Source organism: Carassius gibelio, chromosome B12, assembly GCF_023724105.1.
Source record: "Carassius gibelio isolate Cgi1373 ecotype wild population from Czech Republic chromosome B12, carGib1.2-hapl.c, whole genome shotgun sequence".
Taxonomy (NCBI): Eukaryota; Metazoa; Chordata; class Actinopteri; order Cypriniformes; family Cyprinidae; genus Carassius; species Carassius gibelio.
In genome coordinates, this window is record NC_068407.1 from 21398853 (window position 1) to 21420232 (window position 21380).

Here is a 21380-nt window from a genome sequence, read left to right on the forward strand (position 1 = left end):
ACTGGAGAGCGAGCATGTGTGTGTGAGGAATCCCTCCCCCAGCCCCCAACCAGTCTGCAACATGAAGCCAGCGAGCGAGCGGAGAAGAGAGGAGAGAGCGAGGAGGACAGGAGCAGGAGGGAGAATGTACCGAGATCAGATCTGACGAGGAGGACCATGACGAGCGTAGGAAGCGCAGCCCATCGATGGCAGCCATGCTGAGTCCAAAGATCAGACAGACCAGGAGAGGTACAGTACACCGCTTCTGTGTTTCATCTGAACCTGCTTCATCTCACAGCATCTCTGCTTCAGCTGTTCAGCACATCACTGGATCATCTCCATTATATCACTTAATATCTCTCTATATATATGGACAAGTATAAATATATTTGTTTTAGATAGATAGATAGATAGATAGATATTAGTATATATATATATAATATATATAATATAATTTTTTTTATGATTTTAAATTATATTTTGCTACTAATTTGCTACTAAGTTTCCCACTATATGTCAGCTTTTTATTGATTATGAAAAAATATAGTTTCAGTGTATATGTTTACATTCCAACTGATGTAATTAAATTGAATTGACCTTATATTATAAATGAGAAAATTATTTGCCATAAAAGATGTCCATATTTGGAAATAAACGCCCATAGTAGTCGACGACTGATGCACAGCTGTCCGACTGATTATTCAGCTATTTACTCCATCAAAACTCTGATTCTGCTAAACAGATAGATATGAATGTAAATACACTTAATAAGTCTTATCTCTTTACTCTCATTGTGTTATGGCTGACCATAAGATCAACCACAAGCATTTAGCAATGCATGTCACACACATTCTGCTATCATCTGCAGCACGCTGAGGCTTTTACACACAGAGCGCCGATCGTCCTTCATCAGCAGCCTGTAGATGTGAAATACAGCCAGAGCGCAGGGTTTCATTCATCATGCATCAACCTGATGTTAATAAGCAAAGCTCAATGCATGTAAAAGGCTGAGTAATTCAGCCCTTTATGTCCTCTCACACCTCTCCTTCCCCCAGCAGCTGAGCATCACGGCATCTGCTGGGAGATGTTCAACCGTGAACCATGCATTTATTTATTTCTCTCTGGAAAGCTTGATTCTCACTGGACAGTCACAGCATTCTGCATCACTCACATTTATTGTATAAAGAGTTTCTAGCTGAAAACGGACCTTCCAGGTAACAGAGATCTTGCTCAGATTAATATTTGTACTCATTTATTTGGCAGAAGACATGCACTATGCTGGATAATGTGCAGTCAGTCGCTCATAATCGCAAAATAAACCCTTCAGGGCAATTTGAGACCTCTCTGCTTAGAGGCAGGGTCTTACATCAAGGGGTTTGTTTCGCGATATCGCCAGCTGACTGTACATTAGACCTTGTTTATTTCCCAGTGGACATTACATCATGTGCATGCATCTGACAGATGCTTTAATACAAAGAGATTGCATTGAAGGTATACATTCATTTAGTTCATGCATTCAACGGAAATCAAACATAATCAGACTCTGATGTTGCTAGAGTCCTACAATTAAAAAAAATTGACATATCTAGAATAAAACAAATACTAGATATATAGAAATACTAGATTTGTCTTAGAGTCAAACCAATTAATTTATGACAAAACATAATATAAAACATATTTCTTTGATGGATGGATGGATGGATATTTTGCCATATATATATATATATATATATATGTATATATATATATATATATATATATGTGTGTGTGTGTGTGTGTGTGTGTGTGTAATTTCAGAAATTACTAAATTACGAAAACTTCACAAATTCAAAAGTAATATGTAGTAAAAAAATAATCTACAAAAAAAAAAAAATTAGAACCACAACCAATAAAATGAAAAAAAAAAAAAATATGTAATAATATGTGCTAAATGTAATATAGTTAATGTCTTAAAGTATGCAAACCCACGCTCTAGGTGGTTTCTTGCTGTTGCTAATCGCGGTGGACTTTATCTAAGGTGCCTAATTGATATGCCACTATCAAGGCTCCAGTACGCTCACTGTCATCATGCACAACTTGAAAACATTCTATCCAGTATATTTTAACTGCAACTTTAGAGACAACTATTCTCAGAGTTGGTCCTGTACGTGCCAAAACAGGCAGTTTTGGTGACCACATCCTAGAAACGCCCAATACAATGTGGGAAGGTATGAATCATCGTGTAGAGAGATTTGCAAACTGGGTGTCTGCACTCTGTTCCATTTGACTTCAGCACTGAAAATACTCCAAACGGTGATGGGCACCGAACACTCGTGCAGGGAAAACATTTCCATCATGGGCTCCACAGAAGGACAGCTTTGAGGGAGTTTTAAAACACTCAATGTTTGCATTTCTGCTACACATCAAAGCTGAAAGTTCCTACTTCTGCATAATAGTCACTATATATATATATATAGTGCCTCGCACAACCAAACCAATTGTAGGTGCACTGGATAAGGAACGCTGGACAAACTGGCATTACTAACAGTTGATTTAACTCACTATAAATGTGTTTATAAATGTGCTTCTACTTTGCATGTTTCGTAAGCCTGTGGAAAGTCAATTGACCAAAACACTGCTCATTAAAATATTTTTGTGATGATCCAAACTTAAGTAGTGTGCAATATTTATATTTTATTAGTTTATACTGCAGAATACTCACACAAATAAAATGGAAAATTATTTGAGCAAATTGGTACCTACAGTGTTCACAAAAAAATGTATAAAAAATAAACTTTAAAAACTGAAACAAAGGCTGCAATAATCATCCCGCCAAGAAACTTGAGGTTTTCATTTGCCACTACCAAGTTCATAGTTTCAAGTTTTTTTGTTTATATTACTGTATCTCTTAGAGGAACTGATTGTCTTCAGAAAAATTTTGTTTAGTTGGTATTTTCTTTTCACCTTGCCTCTGGATAATCCATAATAAAGCAGTGTTTATAAGTGCAGCACTGCTTTGTTTACAGAAACCAAGAAAATCTGCTGTTCCATATGCGCCACCTGCTGGCAGAGAGCGAGATGTGTGTCATTCAGCCCATCCGCTGTTTCTGTTACGTTTTTCTGTTTAGAGCATTGGGAGGTCATTTGTAGTGCTTCATAGGAGAAGCACTAAAGACATGTTTTGCCGTATTTATCTTGTTTTGATGCTCTGATTGGTAGAGATTTCTTTGCAGAATTGTGGGTAATATAGTTTTTCAACAGGATGATTAAACATGATTTTCTTCTTTAATTATTATTAATATGTAGGCTGAAACAAAAGAATATATCATGAATTAACAACCTCTTAGTTCACAGTAATGGTTATATACGTTACTATTCAAAACCATTGAGAAAACATGGAACTTTTAATTCCGGATCCGGACCGTTGCACTCTATATGAATTACAGACTTAAAGACCAGTCAGCAGTCCAGCTCACCAGTGGATTGGGAGTGAAACATAATACAATAATATAAATGAGAAGGACACATCGATTTCTTTTCTTTCTCTGAAAGCCAGGCATGCATTGATTTGGAGTCTACAGCCCAGAGGCATAAGATGACTGAGGTGTAGACAGACTCCTATAAATTATCAATGGTGACACAGATTGTTCATACAGTAGTCCAGATTTAAGCCTGCATGGCCTGTGTCAGAGCAAAATCAGGAGAATCAAACCAAAATCTGTTGGTCCATGAAAAAGTGGTCCTTGAACATCATAACTACATGAATTGGCAGACTGCAGAAGCTTCTATATCAAGTGAGCCTCTGGCTAAATTACACTCTGGAGATCCTATTAGAGCATGAGCACTCACTCCCTCTGGGAAAGAGATACTGGAGGATCACACATGTATTTACCAGAGGGTAAGTGGTACAGACCAGAGAGGATGAATCAGAGCACACAGAGCAAAGAAGCTTATAGCAGGGTTATTATAGAACTAATTCATTTTTACAACCTAAAATAAATGTTAACTGAAATTTTATTAAATATATGTGCATTTTATATCTACTAGTACAAATAATAGAAACTATATAGAAGCTCACCAGTGGATTGGGAGAGGAAAATAATTTAATATAATAAAATAAATAAGAAAAAAAAAAAGAAAAAACATCGAATTCCCCATCGTTCTATGAAAGCAACACATTGATTTTGAGTCTAGAATCCAGAGGCATAACATGACATAAAAATGACAGAAACACAAATAAATTACCAACATCTTGACTAAAAATAAATAGAAAATGGAAAATACAAAAAATAAAAGTACTATTATAAAAAATAAATAAATAAAAACTACATCTCAATGACATTAAAATTATTTTGGATTATCAAGTATATCATTCATTGATTATTTAGTATAAATTACTGGCTCACAGGATAAACACAGCACCTATCACTAAGCTACAAGTTTTTGGTCAAGTTTCTTTCATCCGTGGAAAACCAAAATTATTATTTTTCCATGCGTTTATGCCATGAATGGAGAGTGAAGCTGTCAAGCTTCAAAAAATACACAAAAGCACTGCCAAAGTCTCATAAAAAGTGGTTGGTATGACTCATGAAGTCTTCTGAAATCATACAATAGCCTACAGTTCTGCTTTTGTGTAAATTATGACAGTTTCCCCTCTGCTACTGTAAGTGCTTGTCATCCTTAAATGATGCTTGACTACAAATGATGATGAGGATGATGATGATGTCTTTGATCACTGACATGTACGTCTCTTGTCGTCACCTGCAGCCAGGTCCAAGAGCATGGTGATGGGAGAAGCATCACGTGGCTCACCGAGTCTCCAGGAGGGAGTGCTAAAGGCCGGCTGGCTGAAGAAGCAGAGGAGCATTATGAAGAACTGGCAGCTGCGCTGGTTTGTGCTGCGTGCTGACCACCTCTACTTCTACAAGGATGAAGAGGAGACCAAACCACAGGTATGTTCAGCCTTGAAGACGTGCAGAAATATGGCTATAAAAGGAAATTTGGCGGTTGAACTACTCTGAATTTGCATCACTGCACTACTGAGAACAGTTGTCCCAAGACTTACAGTACATTTAAAGAAGGGTACAACAGGGCTAAAGGCACGTCTTAAAGGGTTAGTTCACACAAAAATGAAAATTAACCAGTGTTTTACTCACCCTCAAAGCATCCTACATGAGTATATGACTTTCTTCTTTCGGTGAGTTATATAAAAAATTGTTTTCTTAATATTTCAAACGTAATAAACACTTTTTTTCGCACTGTTGGCAAAATGAGCTGTTTGATCTACCAAAAAGAAACAACTCATTTTGGAATCAAATATATCAGTAGATGTGTTTTTAATCACTAAAAACAATAATAACATCTAAAGGGTCATTAATTCAAAAGTCATATAAACTGAAAAAAATGCACATTTAATAAATAATTAATAGTTCATAAATAGGCATTTCGATCAGTTCACTTCCAATGAGTAAACTGCAGTGTGGAAAGCGCTGAGAGCCATCATTAACTACAAGACACCATCTCCCTGCATTGAGGCAAAGCAACGACTTGCTAACGACCTGAATGAGTTTTATTGTAGATTTGAAACCCCCAACACCCATTCTGACCGTCTCCCTACACAACCATTAACACCTCCTGCAATCCCCCGTTCCACACCTACTGCTCTTCAAATCTGTGAAGATGATGTGCGCCAGGTCTTCAAGAAGAACAAAAGAAGAAGAAAAGCACCAGGCACAGATGGCGTTACGCCTGTCTGAAAACCTGTGCTGACCAGCTGGCCCCCATCTTTTCACAGATCTTCAACAGATCCCTGGAGTTGTGTGAAGTACCTTCCTGCTTCAAACACTCCACCATCATCCCCATCCCAAAGAAACCCAAGATAGCAGAACTTAACGACTACAGGCCTGTGGCTCTAACGTCTGTCGTCATGAAGTCGTTTGAAAAACTGGTTCTGGCTTATCTGAAGGACATCACTGGACCCTTACTGGACCCCCTGCAGTTTGCTTACCGAGCAAACAGGTCTGTGGATGATGCAATCAACATGGGATTGCACTTCATCCTGCAACATCTGGACAAAACAGGGACTTATGTGAGGATCCTTGTTATGAGCCCAAGTCATTTATTGGTTGTTTCCATTCTGTCCTCTTGTGTTCTCTCTGTGTATGTTTGTATCAGATGGGCGGTTCCTGGAGATAATTTGTTGGAGGCTGTGATTGGTTCTCCTCTTCACCTGACCCAGATATCCCGGACGAGCCCCCAATTTATGTTACGACTGCTAGGGGTCAGCAGTAACAGGAAAAGGAAGAGAGTCTCAGAACCAGAGAGATGTTGAATAACAATAATTTATTTACAAGTTGGCGCTTAGCGTCAGGGGCAGACAAGGCCAAAATAACAAACAAAAATCATCTTTTTGTTAACCCTCTACACTTCCTAAATCAAAATTAAAGAAAAAATAAAATAAAATACATTTTCAACTTACCTGACGCCCTGAACCCACAACAATGTGAAAAGTGACATTTGTGGACTTTCAGGACCTAAAGTGGGACAGTCACATTGACTCCATTGTAAAAAAGGCCCAACAAAGGTTGTATTTCCTTCGCCAGCTGAGGAAGTTTAACCTGCCACAGGAGCTGCTGAAACTGTTCTACTCAGCCGTCATTGAGTCTGTACTGTGTACTTCAATAACTGTCTGGTTTGGCTCAGCAACAAAATCAGACATCAGAAGACTACAGAGAACTGTTCAGACTGCTGAAAGGATTATTGGTGCTCCCCTGCCCACCCTTCAAGAACTGTATACATCCAGAATGAGGAAAAGGCCTCAGAAAATCACTCTGGATCCCTCACATCCAAGTCACCCCATCTTTGAACTTTTGCCATCTGGCCGGCGTCTCAGAGCCGCAAACACCAGAACAGCAAGGCACAAGAACAGTTTCTTCCCCCAGGCAATCTACCTCATGAACAGTTAAATGTTCCCCACTTATGCAATAAAAATGTGCAATATTCTTCTGTTTATTTGTTACCTATCCATCCTAGTACATCCCTGAATCTCACTCTATTCTATTCCATTATCATCTATAGCACAACTGTTCATACAATTCATTTATTGTTTGAGCTATTTTGTAATATTTGTCTTTATATTAACTTGGTCTGTGTGTTGTTGTGTCTGTACTGGAAGCTTATGTCACTAAAACAAATTGGCAATAAAGCTCTTTCTGATTTCTGATTCTAATTTTGTATAGCTTTATCTGTATGTCAGATAAAGTCAAATAGAGATATCCCTATCATAAGCACAAATATTCACTGTAAAAATGCACTAGCCTTGTTGTGATACTGCTAAGAAACATCTCAGAGTATTCAACGTTTCTTAATTTATCTTAATGCAAGACATTCACAAATGAGAGTCACAACCCATGCCATATTTTAGTGAGAGTCCTTTTTCCAACAAAAGATGGCAAAAAAAACAGTCAATAAATGTGATATCCGTCACATTAACACTATGCATCCTTTCTAGATTCTAGACAGCACTTTATGTTAGATTATTATGTGACATAGAGCTATTAGTAAGTGTGAACTCTTCCATTTATGCCCAATTGCATCATATTTCCAGCACAATCCGAGCCTGCACATTGCCTTCAGCAGGTTTCGACCATCTCATATTAAGCAATCAATAAAATCCAGCCTTGGTGAGTTCTTGAGATGAAAAGCATTCTTCACAGGAGAATGTCAATACTCATCAAAGCCCCATTAATCGGTGCCCATGCTGCGCTGGCCAAGATGTGTGCGGAAATGTCAATCCCTCCTGCTTTTCTTGACTTTAATCAATAGAATACAAAGTGGAAGGCCTGTGTAGAAAAATACCATATCAAATCTCACGCTGAGATAAAAGGTGACAGTGGAGACTGGGCCGTATTGAGCATTACGATTATAATGTTATTAGCATTATGATCCGGGGTATTTGATAGTTGTTCAGAAGTAGAGCTGGGACTGGATATGTGAAAAAAACTGCTACAGTATTTTCTTCTTATATATATATATATATATATATATATATATATACATATACTTTTTTAAAACAAAACTGAAGAAGAATTTGAATTCCGGTAAAGAATGTTCTTAAAACTGATCATAAATAAAATTCTTAAAGTTAAGACAACCTCCAACTTGACTTAAATCCACAAAGGATATATATTTTTAAAATAACGAGCTTGTTTTACATTTTTAAAGATTTTTTTCTTTTTTTTTTAGCAAATATGGGAGTGGCCATACACAGAAAAAAATTTAGTTATTATACAGTAATATGGAGGTAGTGCAAAAATAAAACAATAAATAAAATAAAATAAAATAAAAACGTGTGAGTTGGTTTTCAAGTTGATCAATGCAAAGACCATCATACAATCAGATAATACCAAAGCTTGTCATTTTCTTCTTAAGTAAGATGTTCTTGAGAAAATGTGAATTTAAATATGAAATATTCTTTAACCTCCTAAACAATTTTTCAAGAATTGAGCATTCTTACAAACTTCTTGGAATTCAACCTAAGAAATATCTTTATTTCTTTCTTAAGAAGATTTTTTAAAGATTCAATCTGTTCAAAATATTTCAAAAAACAACAACCAATCAAAGGAAAGTGTCTGCTAAAGGATTCAGCTTGATTGGATTGGATTGGCCTGGTGAATAATCTCTGAACTTTATTCAGTTTACAGTTTATCTAATTGAAGGAGGCGTTTCGAAAATGTGCAGTATGGCAAACCACCAAATGTTCAAGCTTTTGATTGTACAATAGGCTCAAAATCCCTGGTAACACATTTCCAGAAGACTTGGAGACTTGATGCTGATTAAAGAATGATATCCAAGTTTACATGGTAATTAATTCTGATTGATTTAAATGGTCAGTAATGGTCATGTGATGCATTTCTAACTCTTTGTCTGTGCAGGGCTGCATCTCACTGAAGGGCAGCCAGGTGAATGAACTGACAGCCAACACAGAAGAACCCGGCCGACAGCTTTTTGAGATTGTGCCAGGTGAGCAGATCTTCAGATCAAATCATCAAATCAATGTCCTGAACTGAAACCAGCATGCATGGCTTTTCAAATTGATTAGGCTTTCCAGAACACACTGATTAAAGATTTTGCCATGAATTTATTTACTGACGCTGACTGTGTGTATATCTTATTTATGACAAGTAAAGAACATGAGTGTGACACCCACCAGAGCTTCCTTTTCTAAACAATAAAGTAAAGAAAACTGGGGTCAACATCCAAACACATTCAGAGTTTACAAGATATTCAATTCTCTTTTTTGCACACAATAATGATATTCAAATGGTGAAAATCTATGAAAATGCAGACCGCGTCTGCTCAAGCCAAAGACAGCGATGTGACTAAAAAGAAGAAAAATGCAGAATAAGAAAAAAAATCAGATTACAAATAATTGTCCTGTAATTAGAGAAATACGCTGAATAGTTTTGCATATAATTAATGAAAAATTCTGATCAAGAATAATTTAAGAAAAAATAAAAAATAAATAATATTATATCAGGATGCATCAGTGAATAAATTGTTCACCCCTAAAATGCATCATAAACATTTAGAAAACTGAATTTGGTGTTAGCCTAAGTATGCACCAAACACAATAAATAAAACAGCCAAACACACAAAGCAGTTTGCTACACCCAACAGCACTTTCTCATGTCAGATCAGTAAACACAGAGAAGAACCCATAACCACAGTCTCCATCTGACCAGCACGCTTCAGCTCCTTTGAGTCCCTTTTCGTGCAAAGCAAACAATAAAATATATTTAAAAAATCCGATTTCAGAGCTCCCTTGTGCTCCTCAGCTGTAAAACGAGTGCAGCATTTGTCTGGCGATGCCTGGCCTGTTGTTGATTGTGTCTCTGAAAGTGAAGAAGTTCCAAAAACAATGAAGAAATGGAAATATTTGATTAACCAGTGAACAGTCTTGAAACTGAATCAAGGAAAAACTGACATTTAGAAACATTCAAAGCCCCAAACTGAATAGAAATAATGCAAAATGGTGCAGATGTTGATATTTATATGGCCGCAAAGATGAAATTCTGGCAGTATGTAATGCGAGATCTTCATAACAGTTTAGCAGACTGCTCACATGAAATTATATAAATATCAGTTTTCACAACAATAATAAGTCTGAGTATTATGGAATTTGCAGGTGTGTACAAAACATGTACTATTCGATTTGGCAAAAGTCAGAGTCCTTTGATTATCAATACCCAGGAACCTAGATGAAAGCTTTTATTTCAAAACTATTTACAAAAAGAACAAAATACAATTGCACTAAATAAAATAATTGAATGAATACATAGGCTAATTACAATTTAAGCACTTAACTAAAATATGTAGGCTATTTCTAAAATAAATAACTAGGAAGGCTGACTATCAGCTTGCTTCCATTTCGTGAGATGCATGTAAGCCTACTCTTCACCTGAATTAGAAAAAAAGCTCGACTAGTCTTCAGTGATCTAAGACAACGCTTGCTCGCAGGCCTAAACGTAATATCTGAGCAGAGACCATTCATAAAAGAACAATGTATATTTAAAAGCACACATCCAGTTGTGTGAGAGTGACCACGAGAGTGACCCCTGAGAATAATCACTCCTGCTCGTAATATTTCTCCAAACAACACTTTGAGATAATCTACTTGGTGGCCTTGATTTTGCCAAGACATGTTCCTGGATCAACATCTTTCGATGATCCTAGATCAACATTATTGTCCAAATAAACTTAACCCGAAACCTAACCCTACCCGTAATGTATTCCTAAAATCAGTGTGAAATTATTAAGAAGGGTGAAGAAGCACCTAACCATGGCTTTAAGCCTAAAACAGATATTTCCTGAAAAGTTATCCCTCAATTCTGATTGGTTGATTGGAATGTTGTTCTGGGAACATGTGGTACTTGTGAAATCAGAGATCTTCTTCAGTCCTGTGCATAACTACACAACACACAACACAAAGTCCCAGGAACGCACACAACCACTGCCAAATTCATGGATAAAACAGATAAAAAAACACAATTGCACGCTGAGCACATAATTGTGTATCTGTAAAAGCCTGCACTCAATCTGTATTCCACGATTAAATAAACACAATTCAGTTGTTTGAAAAAGGAAAAAGTCCCCAGAATTCACTTTTAATCAGATCACTGTTGTTCTTTCACCACAAGCCCTTTTTTTTTTCTTCCCTACAACTGCTGGGTTTGCTTCTCTTATTTATCTTAATTGCATCAGTATTTGTTTTTGTTCAGTGGACTGCTGTAAGCACTTATCTTCTCATGACTAATTCCTCCAGTCATTTTATCTGGCCAGCAGAGTATTGGCTGTTCAATGCTTTTATCAGTGTGAAGCTTTGAACTGAAGCCGTTGTGGAGGTCTTTATCCTTTACTGTTGCAAACCCAATGGGTAACTGGAAATGTCTTTGTTACTTTGGTCTTTTTAAGTTTTAAACTGAAGATCTGTGACGTGTTCAACTTCTCATGCCAATGATGGCGAGACGGACAGCAAGTTAGTACCAAAACACTGAAGTAATACTGAAATATATCTCACTGATACGTGACAATAGAGATACACATATAGACTCCATCTAAAAGATGTGGTCGGTTGTTTCCACCGCAAAATAAAAAGGAATTCAAAGATAATAATGACATTTTATCTCACAATTTAGATTTTTTTTTCTCATAATTGCAAGATTTAAAGAATTATGGGATATAAACTCACAAAGTTTTTCAACAGCATAAATAAGCTTCCATAAAAAGAAGACTGAATGATTAGTTACAGTTACAGCACCTCAATAAATATATTATTTCAGGCTAAACTCTTTACAGCAGCATTATACAATAACTGCATGACATTTCTACATGTCCGAATATAACGGCATATATAAATACATCTTGGTGAAAAATTAGTGCTATTCATTTGATCAAAAAACAACAGAAAGCTAGCGGCTCTTGCATCTGTGGTCATTTCTTGTCTTGGCACATAAATTAGCTGCAAGCAATAATAGCAATGTTTATGAATGGATATGTATCTCTGAATAATAAACAGTGATGTAGTGGTGAAAGAAGCCTCTCTTGTTTCTGTCTCAGCTGGTGAGAAAGACAAGGCTGCGATGAGCCATGAGTCTTTTCTTCTCATGGCCAACTCCCAGAGTGACATGGACGACTGGGTGAAGGCCATCAGACGGGTCATTTGGGCTCCTTTAGGAGGAGGTAAACCCACCAAATTAAAATACATACACTGCTACATAGTCATTACCTCTCTCCTCCACTGAATGTTTCATGTACAGTGTGTCCACATGATATCACCAGTGTTACACAAATATCACGGAGCAGAGTATGCCTCACTATCCACAGGTTCAATTACAAAGTCATGATATTAATAGAAAGTTCAAACAAGCAATGTAAAGCACCACTCCTGTTAGCAGCTAGAACTGTAAAAGCCCTGCTGACGTTATCTTTAGATGAAGTATAACACCAAAGAGATTTTCTTACGACGCCAATGAGAAGAAGAGTCCATCTACTGGATTGTTTTAGAGACTGCTTTACAGTTAAGCTTGGATTGACTTTATTAAGACAGCTTGGCCTAAGACATCATCTAAGGACTGTGTCCACATCAAAACTTTCTCTGATCGCGGTCTTCTAGTCATTAGTATTTGAAACGCCTCAATAGTTTGCGCAGATTTCTGCCACAAACAAGATTCACACCTGGATGAGAAACATGCGCTGAGAGGAGGTCAATGGAAAGAGAATACGCTTGTGTAAAACGACTGAAATACTTGGATGTCCACTGTAAGTGTCGTCTGGAGTAAAGCTGGCAGTCAGGAACGTACTGGGAATTTGGTATAATTAAATATATAATGAAACAACTTCTGTGTTCACAACAGTGGTGGATTTTAAGTAAATGTTGCGTAAAATACTGTTGAGCTTCAGCTTATACGTTGTAGCATTGACATTGTACATCTTGGATTTTTCAAAGTGAAACTTTCATATATTCCAGATTCGTTACATGTAGAGTAACAAAAGAGTTAATATCAAAGGCAAATCAGTGTGGTAATGATCAAACTGCAATAGTATTATCACTGTACCGTACTTTTTTTGACTGATATAAGCTAAACATGAGCTGTTTGGTCTCTGCAGGCATATTTGGCCAGCGTTTGGAGGACACTGTACAATATGAGAGTAAGTTTGGTCCTCGTCTCGCCCCTCTCGTGGTGGAGCAGTGTGTGGATTTCATCAGGGAACAGGGTCTCGATGAAGAAGGTTTGTTCCGGATGCCAGGACAAGCCAACCTGGTGAAGGAGCTTCAGGAGGCGTTTGACTGTGGAGATAAACCTCAGTTTGACAGGTACACGTCTTCTCCGAGAGCACACGTGGAGCGCTAAACCCTTACCAACCCTTCATGCTAACCCTATGATTGTGATTTCTAGTGACACGGATGTGCACACCGTGGCTTCCCTGCTGAAGCTGTATCTCAGGGAGCTTCCCGAACCCGTCGTTCCCTTCTGCAAGTACGAGGACTTCCTCACGTGTGCTCAGATCCTGGCCAGAGACGAGGACGAGGTTAGCGACTGCACCGCACACATAATCTATGCATGATTTCAAGCACTTGATTTTATTTTATTTTTAAAATAAACTTTACTATAAAAAAAAAACAGTGATATTTTCACTTGAATTTGATCCTCGAGACGTTTTGATCGCTTCAATGACTTCCCACAGGGAATACAAGAATTAGGGAAGCTAGTGACGACCCTTCCAGCTGCCAATTACAACCTTCTGAAATATATATGCAAGTATGTCCAACATAATCATCTCAGACACAGAGTTTGCGTGCTTCGCTGCTGACCGTGAGCTCTGTCCTCGTAGATTTCTGGATGAGGTGCAGTCTCACGAAAACGAAAATAAAATGGGTGTGCAGAACCTGGCCACCGTGTTTGGACCAAATATCCTCCGTCCCAACATGGAGGATCCAGTAGCTATCATGGAAGGTACACACTTATATTGTTGAATTTATATTGAACACTTCAGAACTAGACACCTGCGGGACGAGCTGTGCCTAATGTAGTCTATATGTGTGGCATAAACGCAATTATAATCTACACACGATTAAATATCTTAGCATGTACAGCAAGATACAGTTTCATAATATTAAAAAAATAATTTTATTTCATGTCACATATGTTAGAAATCAGTTGTACACCCAAATTGTATAAGCATTTACAAAGAAATGGCAAGTACAAAACTAAATTAATCATGACATTGTTTTAAGTAGCAGGACTGAAACAAGTAAAGATACTGAATTATTTTGTAAAGATACTCCAAATATTTTTTTTTGTTTTATTTAGAACTTCAATAAATTGTTTTTACAGTGCATTGTAATTTTTTTCTAAATGTACTAATAAAATTTCACCTATAACCCAATGCAACGTTTTTCCTCTCAACAATGCAGTTTTGACCCAGTGCGACTTATTGTCTGGAAAATGTGTAAACATTATAATGTGCAACGTCTGGGTTATGTATGCAACCCTTGTTCCCTGATGAAGATGTTATGTCATGACAACATTAGGGGTCCTGGGACCCCGTATCCTCTCTGATTAAGAGGAAATTGCTAATGAAAATTGGCTAGTGGATCTTGCATGTTCAGCCATTCCCCATGCATGCAGTATAAGAGGCGTTTTATGCTTGTGTGTGTGTATGTGTGTGTGTGTGTGTGTGTGTTATAGGCACCTCCCTTGTTCAGCATCTCATGACGCTGCTCATCAGTAATCACGAGCACCTGTACACTGAGAAACCCTCAGAAACATCACAGAACCAGACGGAGCTCGAGGACCAAAGCCAGCAACTTCAGCAGTCCGACCTGGTGGACGTGATCTCTGAGGAGGATCTCCACACCTCGTCTCAGGGGAAGGGAGAGACAGCCGTCAGCCCTAGTAAGCAGGCCAAGACACTTCCGGGATGGAAGCACACCTTCAGAGGCTCCGCGGTGGACGGTGGGAACTGGTTAATGAACGGTCTGTCCTCACTGAGGGGACACCGCCGAACCTCAGCTGGGGAACGCTCCAGGGACTCGGGCTCCTCTCAGAGACTGTCTACTTACGACAACATCACGTCTTCATCGAGTCTGAGTGTGGACAGCACGCCGTGGTCCAGCTCGTCCTGTGAGATCTCCGTCACAGACTCGAGCGAGCCGCTGGGGACAGAAGACAGACGGAGCGAGGAGGAGGTGAAGCCTGAGGAACTCCAGGAGGATGCTGAGGAGACGCGTGCGAGCGGATTGTTCTGTATCACACCGGTCATTAGAGTCGTGGAGGAAGACGGAGATGCAGAAGAAAGCCCTTCGTCTCTGCTCAGCGTCGTGACAGAACTGAAAGAAGAGCTGAGAAAGCAGAAACAGACTTATGAATCTAGAATTGAAAAGTAAGCGTTTTTTTTTTTTTTTTTTTTTTTTTTTAACAAGGGCATTTGGAATTGTTTAAAAATGACACATATTAAAGGAGTCATGTGGTGATGCTAAAAATTGCATTATGTTGTGTATTTGGTGTAATGCAATGTGTTTACGGTTTAAGGTTAAGAAAAACACTAAATTATTTTCCACATACCGTACTTTATTGTCGCTCCTCTCTGCCGTGTCTTTCTGAAACGCACTGATTTCTACAAAGCTCCGTCTCTTCTGCTGAACACAAAATAAGATATTTTGAAGAATGTTAGTTACAAAACAGTTGCATGTACATCATTTAATGTAGAAATTCTCATTTATACTATGTGAGAAAAAAAATTAAGCAACGTATTATTAAGACAACATTTTTGTGATTTTAATTTGAATCAAACACAGAATTTTCTCTCCACAAAATCAAAAAAAAAAGAAAAAAAAAAAACTTAAAAAAAAATAATAATAATAATAATTTGGGGGTCCTCTGAAAAATCACAGAACAACTCTGTTAACAATTGTAAAATAAATATTGTTTTGTAATGAATCCGGTCTGAGGCTCTCTAGAATTAATTTATTGCCAGAATTTGTACTTATTTTTAAGGATGGATCAGGGTTAGGGGTTCATGTTTCAATCCTTACTATAACTGAATCTGGAAAAATTTTATTTTTAGCATAATTGGCATTATATAATTTATAAACATTAATTTTATGAATAAAGATCCATGTATACTGTGTAAGAAAACATGTCCTATTAGGAAGACAACATCTGCTTGAGATTTGGATTCAAATAAAAAACAGCATTTTTTGTAGAGAAAAACATTACAGAAAAAATATACTTTCTTCCACAGTTTTATATATATATAATTTGGGGGTCCTCTGAAACATTATCATACGTTAATAATACTTTTTTAAACTTACAGTAGTTTTGGAATATGTCTTTTTTAAATTCAAATTTCAAATTTGGTACATTTTATTTTTTTCTCTCTCCATAATCCTAGTCTGAAAACCCCTGTCATAAGTAACTGTGTTGTTATATATCACTCACACTTCTGTGTTGATCTCTGCAGGCTGCAAGAGTCGAGTTCAGCTCTGTGTGCACAGATGGAGAGACTCGAGCAGGAGATGGAACAGGAGAGAAAAAGAAAAGGAATGCTTGAGATCAAGCTGAGAAACTCTGAGCGTGCTCGTGAGGACGCAGAGAGCCGCAATCGCCTCCTGGAGAAGGAGATGGAAGAATTCTTCTCCACGCTGGGGGATCTGGCTCTTGGAAGCCGGACAAGTGACATTTAACGCAAAAAATAAACACACCCAAAGACACGAGGACCAGAGCACTCCGGCTTCTCCGCAATCATGTGGACAATTTAATGTATGCAGAATATTGTGTTCATCAAATCATTTCACTATCACACTAAATCTACTGGTTACTTTTCCCAAGAAGACTTTTCCCATCATTTCAGCAGTGTAGTGTTTACTAAAGCCTTTTTACTCTTGACATTTTAAAAGCGATTTTTTTCCGGAAGCTTCAGGTGACACAGAAACAAATGGAACGTCTGAATCCTGTCCTGAAATCAGTTCAGAGGAATCTTTTGCATGTTCAGGGATCCCAATGATAATGACGATTAGAGCAGAGTCATTGGCTTTTGTTTTTATCAGCTGTTTGGACTCTCATTCTGACGGCACCCATTCACTGCAGAGCATCCATTGATGAGACACTGATGCAATGCTACATTTCTCCAAACCTGATGAAGAAACAATTCAAGACTGTCAGTGACCGTTAGTGCCACTTTCATAAAAAAAAAAAAAAAAAAAAAAAATAGGATTAAATGTGACTTTTATCATTTTATCTGATTTTATATGTATTTTACACAGGTGATGTGTGTAGGAAGGCTGGAAACATGTGGATGTGAGTGGTCAAATACTGTCATAGCTTTAGACTCATTTTCTGACCGCAGTGGGTTTTATTCTACATCAGCCTCATGGTTCCCTCTCCAGGCTGCTAATATGATGATTCAGGTTCAATCTCAAGAAAAAGAGACCCAGAAACTGGACATCACCGCTGTGCCCTCGAGCAAACTGCTTTCTGCTGCTCAACTCGTTTAGTCATCAATACACTTGGATCTTATTTGGATTTCTCTAGAACAGCTTTTACAAAGGACTTCAGTGCATATGTAGAGTATGTGAAGATGTTATACATCACGATTAGTCCGTGCTGTGCTAAAAAGTGTAATTATTCACAAAGGACTCAATTAAACGAACTGAAAAGTATATTCTGTATATTAAACTGTGGTGTAAAGGCAATGAGACAGAGGAGAAGGAGACCGTTCTGATTCAAACTGGTGTTTATTTGCAGCACATATATATTTGGTATCATAAGATCCCAGTGGATTCTGTGTAGTAGTGTCTTCTCAGTGTCTGTACGCCGTTTAGCACACACAGAGCTAGCCATGTCTATATAACTGTAGGGCTGGCATTGCTAGCCAATATTACACACCTCAACATGTTGGTACTATTTGAAGATATTTTACAGATGCCTTGAATCAGAGTCCAGTGGCTAAACTTAACAACCTGCTAACATCAGCCACAGATTTGTGTTTTTGGTAAAATGGGTTATGTAACATTGACAGTATAAGCCAAATGGAAAACAATAAATACAAATAAAATCCAGATTTAAAAAGACAAAAACATGAATGTATCTGACAGTACCAAACATATCTCTACCTCGGGGTTCATAAAACGAATAAGTCTAGATCTGTCGATCGTGACAGCAGTGGGTATTGCACATGAACTGTAAAAAATGAGTACAAAGTAAAGTTAAACAAAAAAGATCAAATTTACATTTCAGTTCTTTTACTTCTAGGTGAAATATACATAATGTACAAAACTATACCTTGCCTACTATTGACAATAGTTCACTTCAGAAATAAATAAATAATGAGATCTGTATTAACATCCGTCTTACAGGCAGCTAGTCACGCAGAGAAGAAAGAAAAGAGAATTCTGTAGAAATTTAGAGTGAGGTAGTTCATCAAAGCCTACTTCATCTGAATCATAACATTTCTGAGAGATGAAATAAAAGCAGATGCAATGAACAATCTAAAGTTAAAATCCATCAACTTCCCTTAAAGAGAGCGAAGAATAAAATAAGAGCACTTAAAATCATTATTCAAACTCAAACCTTTAGTTCCTACAACTCCCATCTATCCCGCATGTACATTCCACCGCACTGCCTCATGGGAAATGGAGTTCCCACCTACAGCATTTGATGCAATATTTTGCATATTTTCATAAACAAAATAAAGCTGCAAACCATAAACACATACCAAAAACTTTCCAATTTGCTTTCCTTTCCAGCTCATCTTCTCTACATGCCCCGACCTTTCAATCGACATCACATACGTCCAGCACGACCGAAAAATAGACACTCCAACATGATAGGAGCGGTATTACTTTAGAAAAACCTCACTTAAATTTCCTCATCTTTCACACACACTAGGACTCAATCACATTTTTCTAAGCATTAGAATGGAAAGTATCTGATACCGATGGGCTATTCTTTAGCGTACATATCATTCTGAGCCTCCAATCTAATACGTCTCCATTCATTTAGCATGACTGCTCCATCTGAAACAACATTATTATTAAAAAAAGAGCGCTCTGATTGATGCAGTTTGAGTATTACAGATCATAAGCGTTTCATATGCATGAGCAAAACACCCAGTTTGGGTTTCAGATCATAATAACCAAGTGTTCAGACAAGACCTTTACATCAGGCTGAAGTGTAATGGAAACTGGGTTACTGTGTTCTGTGTCTAAAGCTGAAATATGTACACACTAGATTACATACAGAGACGACTGAAAACCCAAACGTGTTTAACAAGACAAAACGTCCAAAACGTCCGGTCTGCTGCCAGACAAACTGGGATTTATACACCACTGACTCCAAAGCAGTATTAACCGTGAGGAAACACTGGTTTATCCAGGAAACAGATGTGCCGTTTAATGAACTTCCACTTATTAGTGACTCTCTCTCTCTCAAAAAAAAAGAAGAGAAACACAAAACAATGAAACACCTTAAAAATATATTCCCCATTCATCTTTATAATAGAAATAAACTCAATCAGTCCACATCTGAATGGCAAGATGGCGCAGCAGTAGCTTCATCTGTGGAAAACGAAAGCGATCGGAGTAATGCTGGTTTTGAAGATACCCTCCAAAACTCGTACCTCCGTTCTTACACTTACACTCCGCTCAGAAGAAGGTGTCAGTTTGAGACAGAAAGGAGGACTGACGTGAGCTAGCATGGATGATGATGATGATGATGGAGGAGGAGGATAGTCATCTGCAGCAGCGCAGCGGTCCTGCGCTCGTCTCCTGACTGCTGTCTGTGTCGGTGGACATGGACGAGACCGCGTTTGAGGAGGACTCATGGGAGTCATTGCTCACTGCTGCACCTGTGCTGAGATACAGAGCCCATATTTATCAGACAGGCACTCTTCAGAGCTTTGACTTTAAATGAATGAAGGATGCATTTCTATACGCTGTGTATTGCTGTACACTCAGAGCGCTTTACAATCATGTTTTAGCTAGCTTCATAAAAACTCGATGAAGAGCTGTTAGTATGCAAAATAGAGCTGCACAATTCTGGATAAATTGACCTTTTCTTATAAATAGAATTTGTAGTTCTCTCACAATTCTAAAAAAAAATATTAGAGAACTAAACACAACCTCATGGAATGCATGGATGGAGTGATTCAGTGACTCACTCAGGATTTACTGATGAATCAATCTCTTGTACATATTTAACAGCCCCTTAGAAAAAACTAAAAGCACACAGGAAGTGATCGGAGGAACAACAAGCATCCGATTCAACTCTCAACCCTAGCTGTCACTAATGTTTATTTTGTTAATAGAGTAATCTGTCGATTATTATGATGATTCATTGTTTTTATTTATTTTGTGGTAATAAAAATAAACCTAAGCAAAGAATTACTTTTAAAATGATTTTAAATGCATATATAATAGCAATGATGCAATAATAATTAGCTTAAAAAATGATCAAACACAAAACAACATCCAGAGACGCTCCACGCATGCAAATGAGAACAGTTTGGTTTCTAAAGACCGAGGAGGACACTAACCTAGTGAAGCCGGCTGTCCTCGGACCACGCCGTTTTTCGTTCGTTCCTCCCAGTCCATCACTTCCTGATATATTAGCTCTGATCAGAGAACAGACACAGAGGAGCTAAAACTACACAAAGAAACAAGTCACTGATGCCATCACGGCAGTCTTATATCACCCATTAAGATCCAAATTAAAAGAGAAAATCATCATACATATATGATAAAGCTTGCAATCAATGGATTCCAAAAAAATAGGCATAATCAAATTGTGATTTAATAAATATATTTTTATAAAATAAATAAAACTTACTTGTTTGTTGCATTTACTAATATTATACAGACACACACAATATATATTCGTCCCCCTTCTTTTTTTTTCTTTTTTATAATTTTTTGGGCTTATTTGTCACACTTGAATGATTCAGATCAAACTAATTTTAATATTACGCAAAGATAACCCATGAAATATAAAATGCAGTTTTGAAATAATTATTGCATTTATTAAGGGAAAAAAGCTGTATGAGGTGAACCATTTAAAATGTAAAGGAGCTAAAAGTGCAAGCCCTGGAAACCCAAGGAAATTAAATGCATCACTTTTAATGCAATGCATTGTTTCTATTCAACATGATTTTTTTGTTTCAAACACACATGGCATTATTTTGCTTCCATCTTAAACCTGTATCTCACCAGAGACTGGATCTGAATTACCTTTCCACTCGTCCACCGTGTGTTCTCTCTCGTCCAGCTGTTTGTCGCTGATGGCCGGCGGAGGCTGAAACAGAGCAGATAAACGTCAGGAGCACGCTCGGGATCAGTCCTGGTCTCTGGAGAGGTCATCTGAACT

At 37.7% G+C, this 21380-nt stretch overlaps 2 protein-coding genes and 1 long non-coding RNA gene across 5 annotated transcripts in view; 1 reads left to right on the forward strand and 2 right to left on the reverse strand.

Moving 5' to 3' along the window:
* LOC127969168 (rho GTPase-activating protein 22) lies at positions 1-18089 on the forward strand. Its single transcript, XM_052570941.1, has 10 exons — positions 1-228; positions 4726-4910; positions 8892-8979; positions 12076-12198; positions 13126-13333; positions 13416-13548; positions 13705-13778; positions 13852-13973; positions 14709-15402; positions 16483-18089. Exons 1-10 carry the CDS (start codon positions 186-188, stop codon positions 16703-16705), a joined length of 1893 nt encoding a protein of 630 aa, XP_052426901.1. The 5' UTR covers positions 1-185; the 3' UTR covers positions 16706-18089.
* Positions 14124-16489, reverse strand: LOC127969171 (uncharacterized). The gene is made up of 2 exons (XR_008156232.1): positions 15585-16489; positions 14124-15361 (listed from the first exon to the last, which is right to left on the reverse strand). It is a non-coding gene; the product is annotated as an uncharacterized LOC127969171 (long non-coding RNA).
* LOC127969169 (mitogen-activated protein kinase 8) overlaps positions 17737-21380 on the reverse strand; it is a 13743-nt gene continuing 10099 nt past the window's right edge. For 2 of the 3 annotated variants that reach the window (XM_052570943.1, XM_052570944.1), the window contains exons 10-12: positions 21245-21308; positions 20554-20631; positions 17737-19866 (exon numbers count right to left, since the gene is read on the reverse strand). In XM_052570943.1, coding sequence (XP_052426903.1) covers positions 19751-19866; positions 20554-20631; positions 21245-21308 — 258 coding nt within the window. In that variant the 3' untranslated portion in view covers positions 17737-19750. Of the gene's footprint in view, positions 19872-20553; positions 20632-21244; positions 21309-21380 lie in introns of all 3 variants that reach the window. The other variant, XM_052570942.1, reaches the window with a different exon arrangement.

Coding starts and splice junctions, on each gene's coding strand:
- LOC127969168 (XM_052570941.1), top strand. CDS start 186: ATGGCAGCCATGCTGAGTCCAAAGATCAGACAGACCAGGAGAG. Junction 4,911..8,891: donor AAGAGGAGACCAAACCACAG/GTATGTTCAGCC, acceptor TTGTCTGTGCAG/GGCTGCATCTCACTGAAGGG. Junction 13,334..13,415: donor GATAAACCTCAGTTTGACAG/GTACACGTCTTC, acceptor TGTGATTTCTAG/TGACACGGATGTGCACACCG.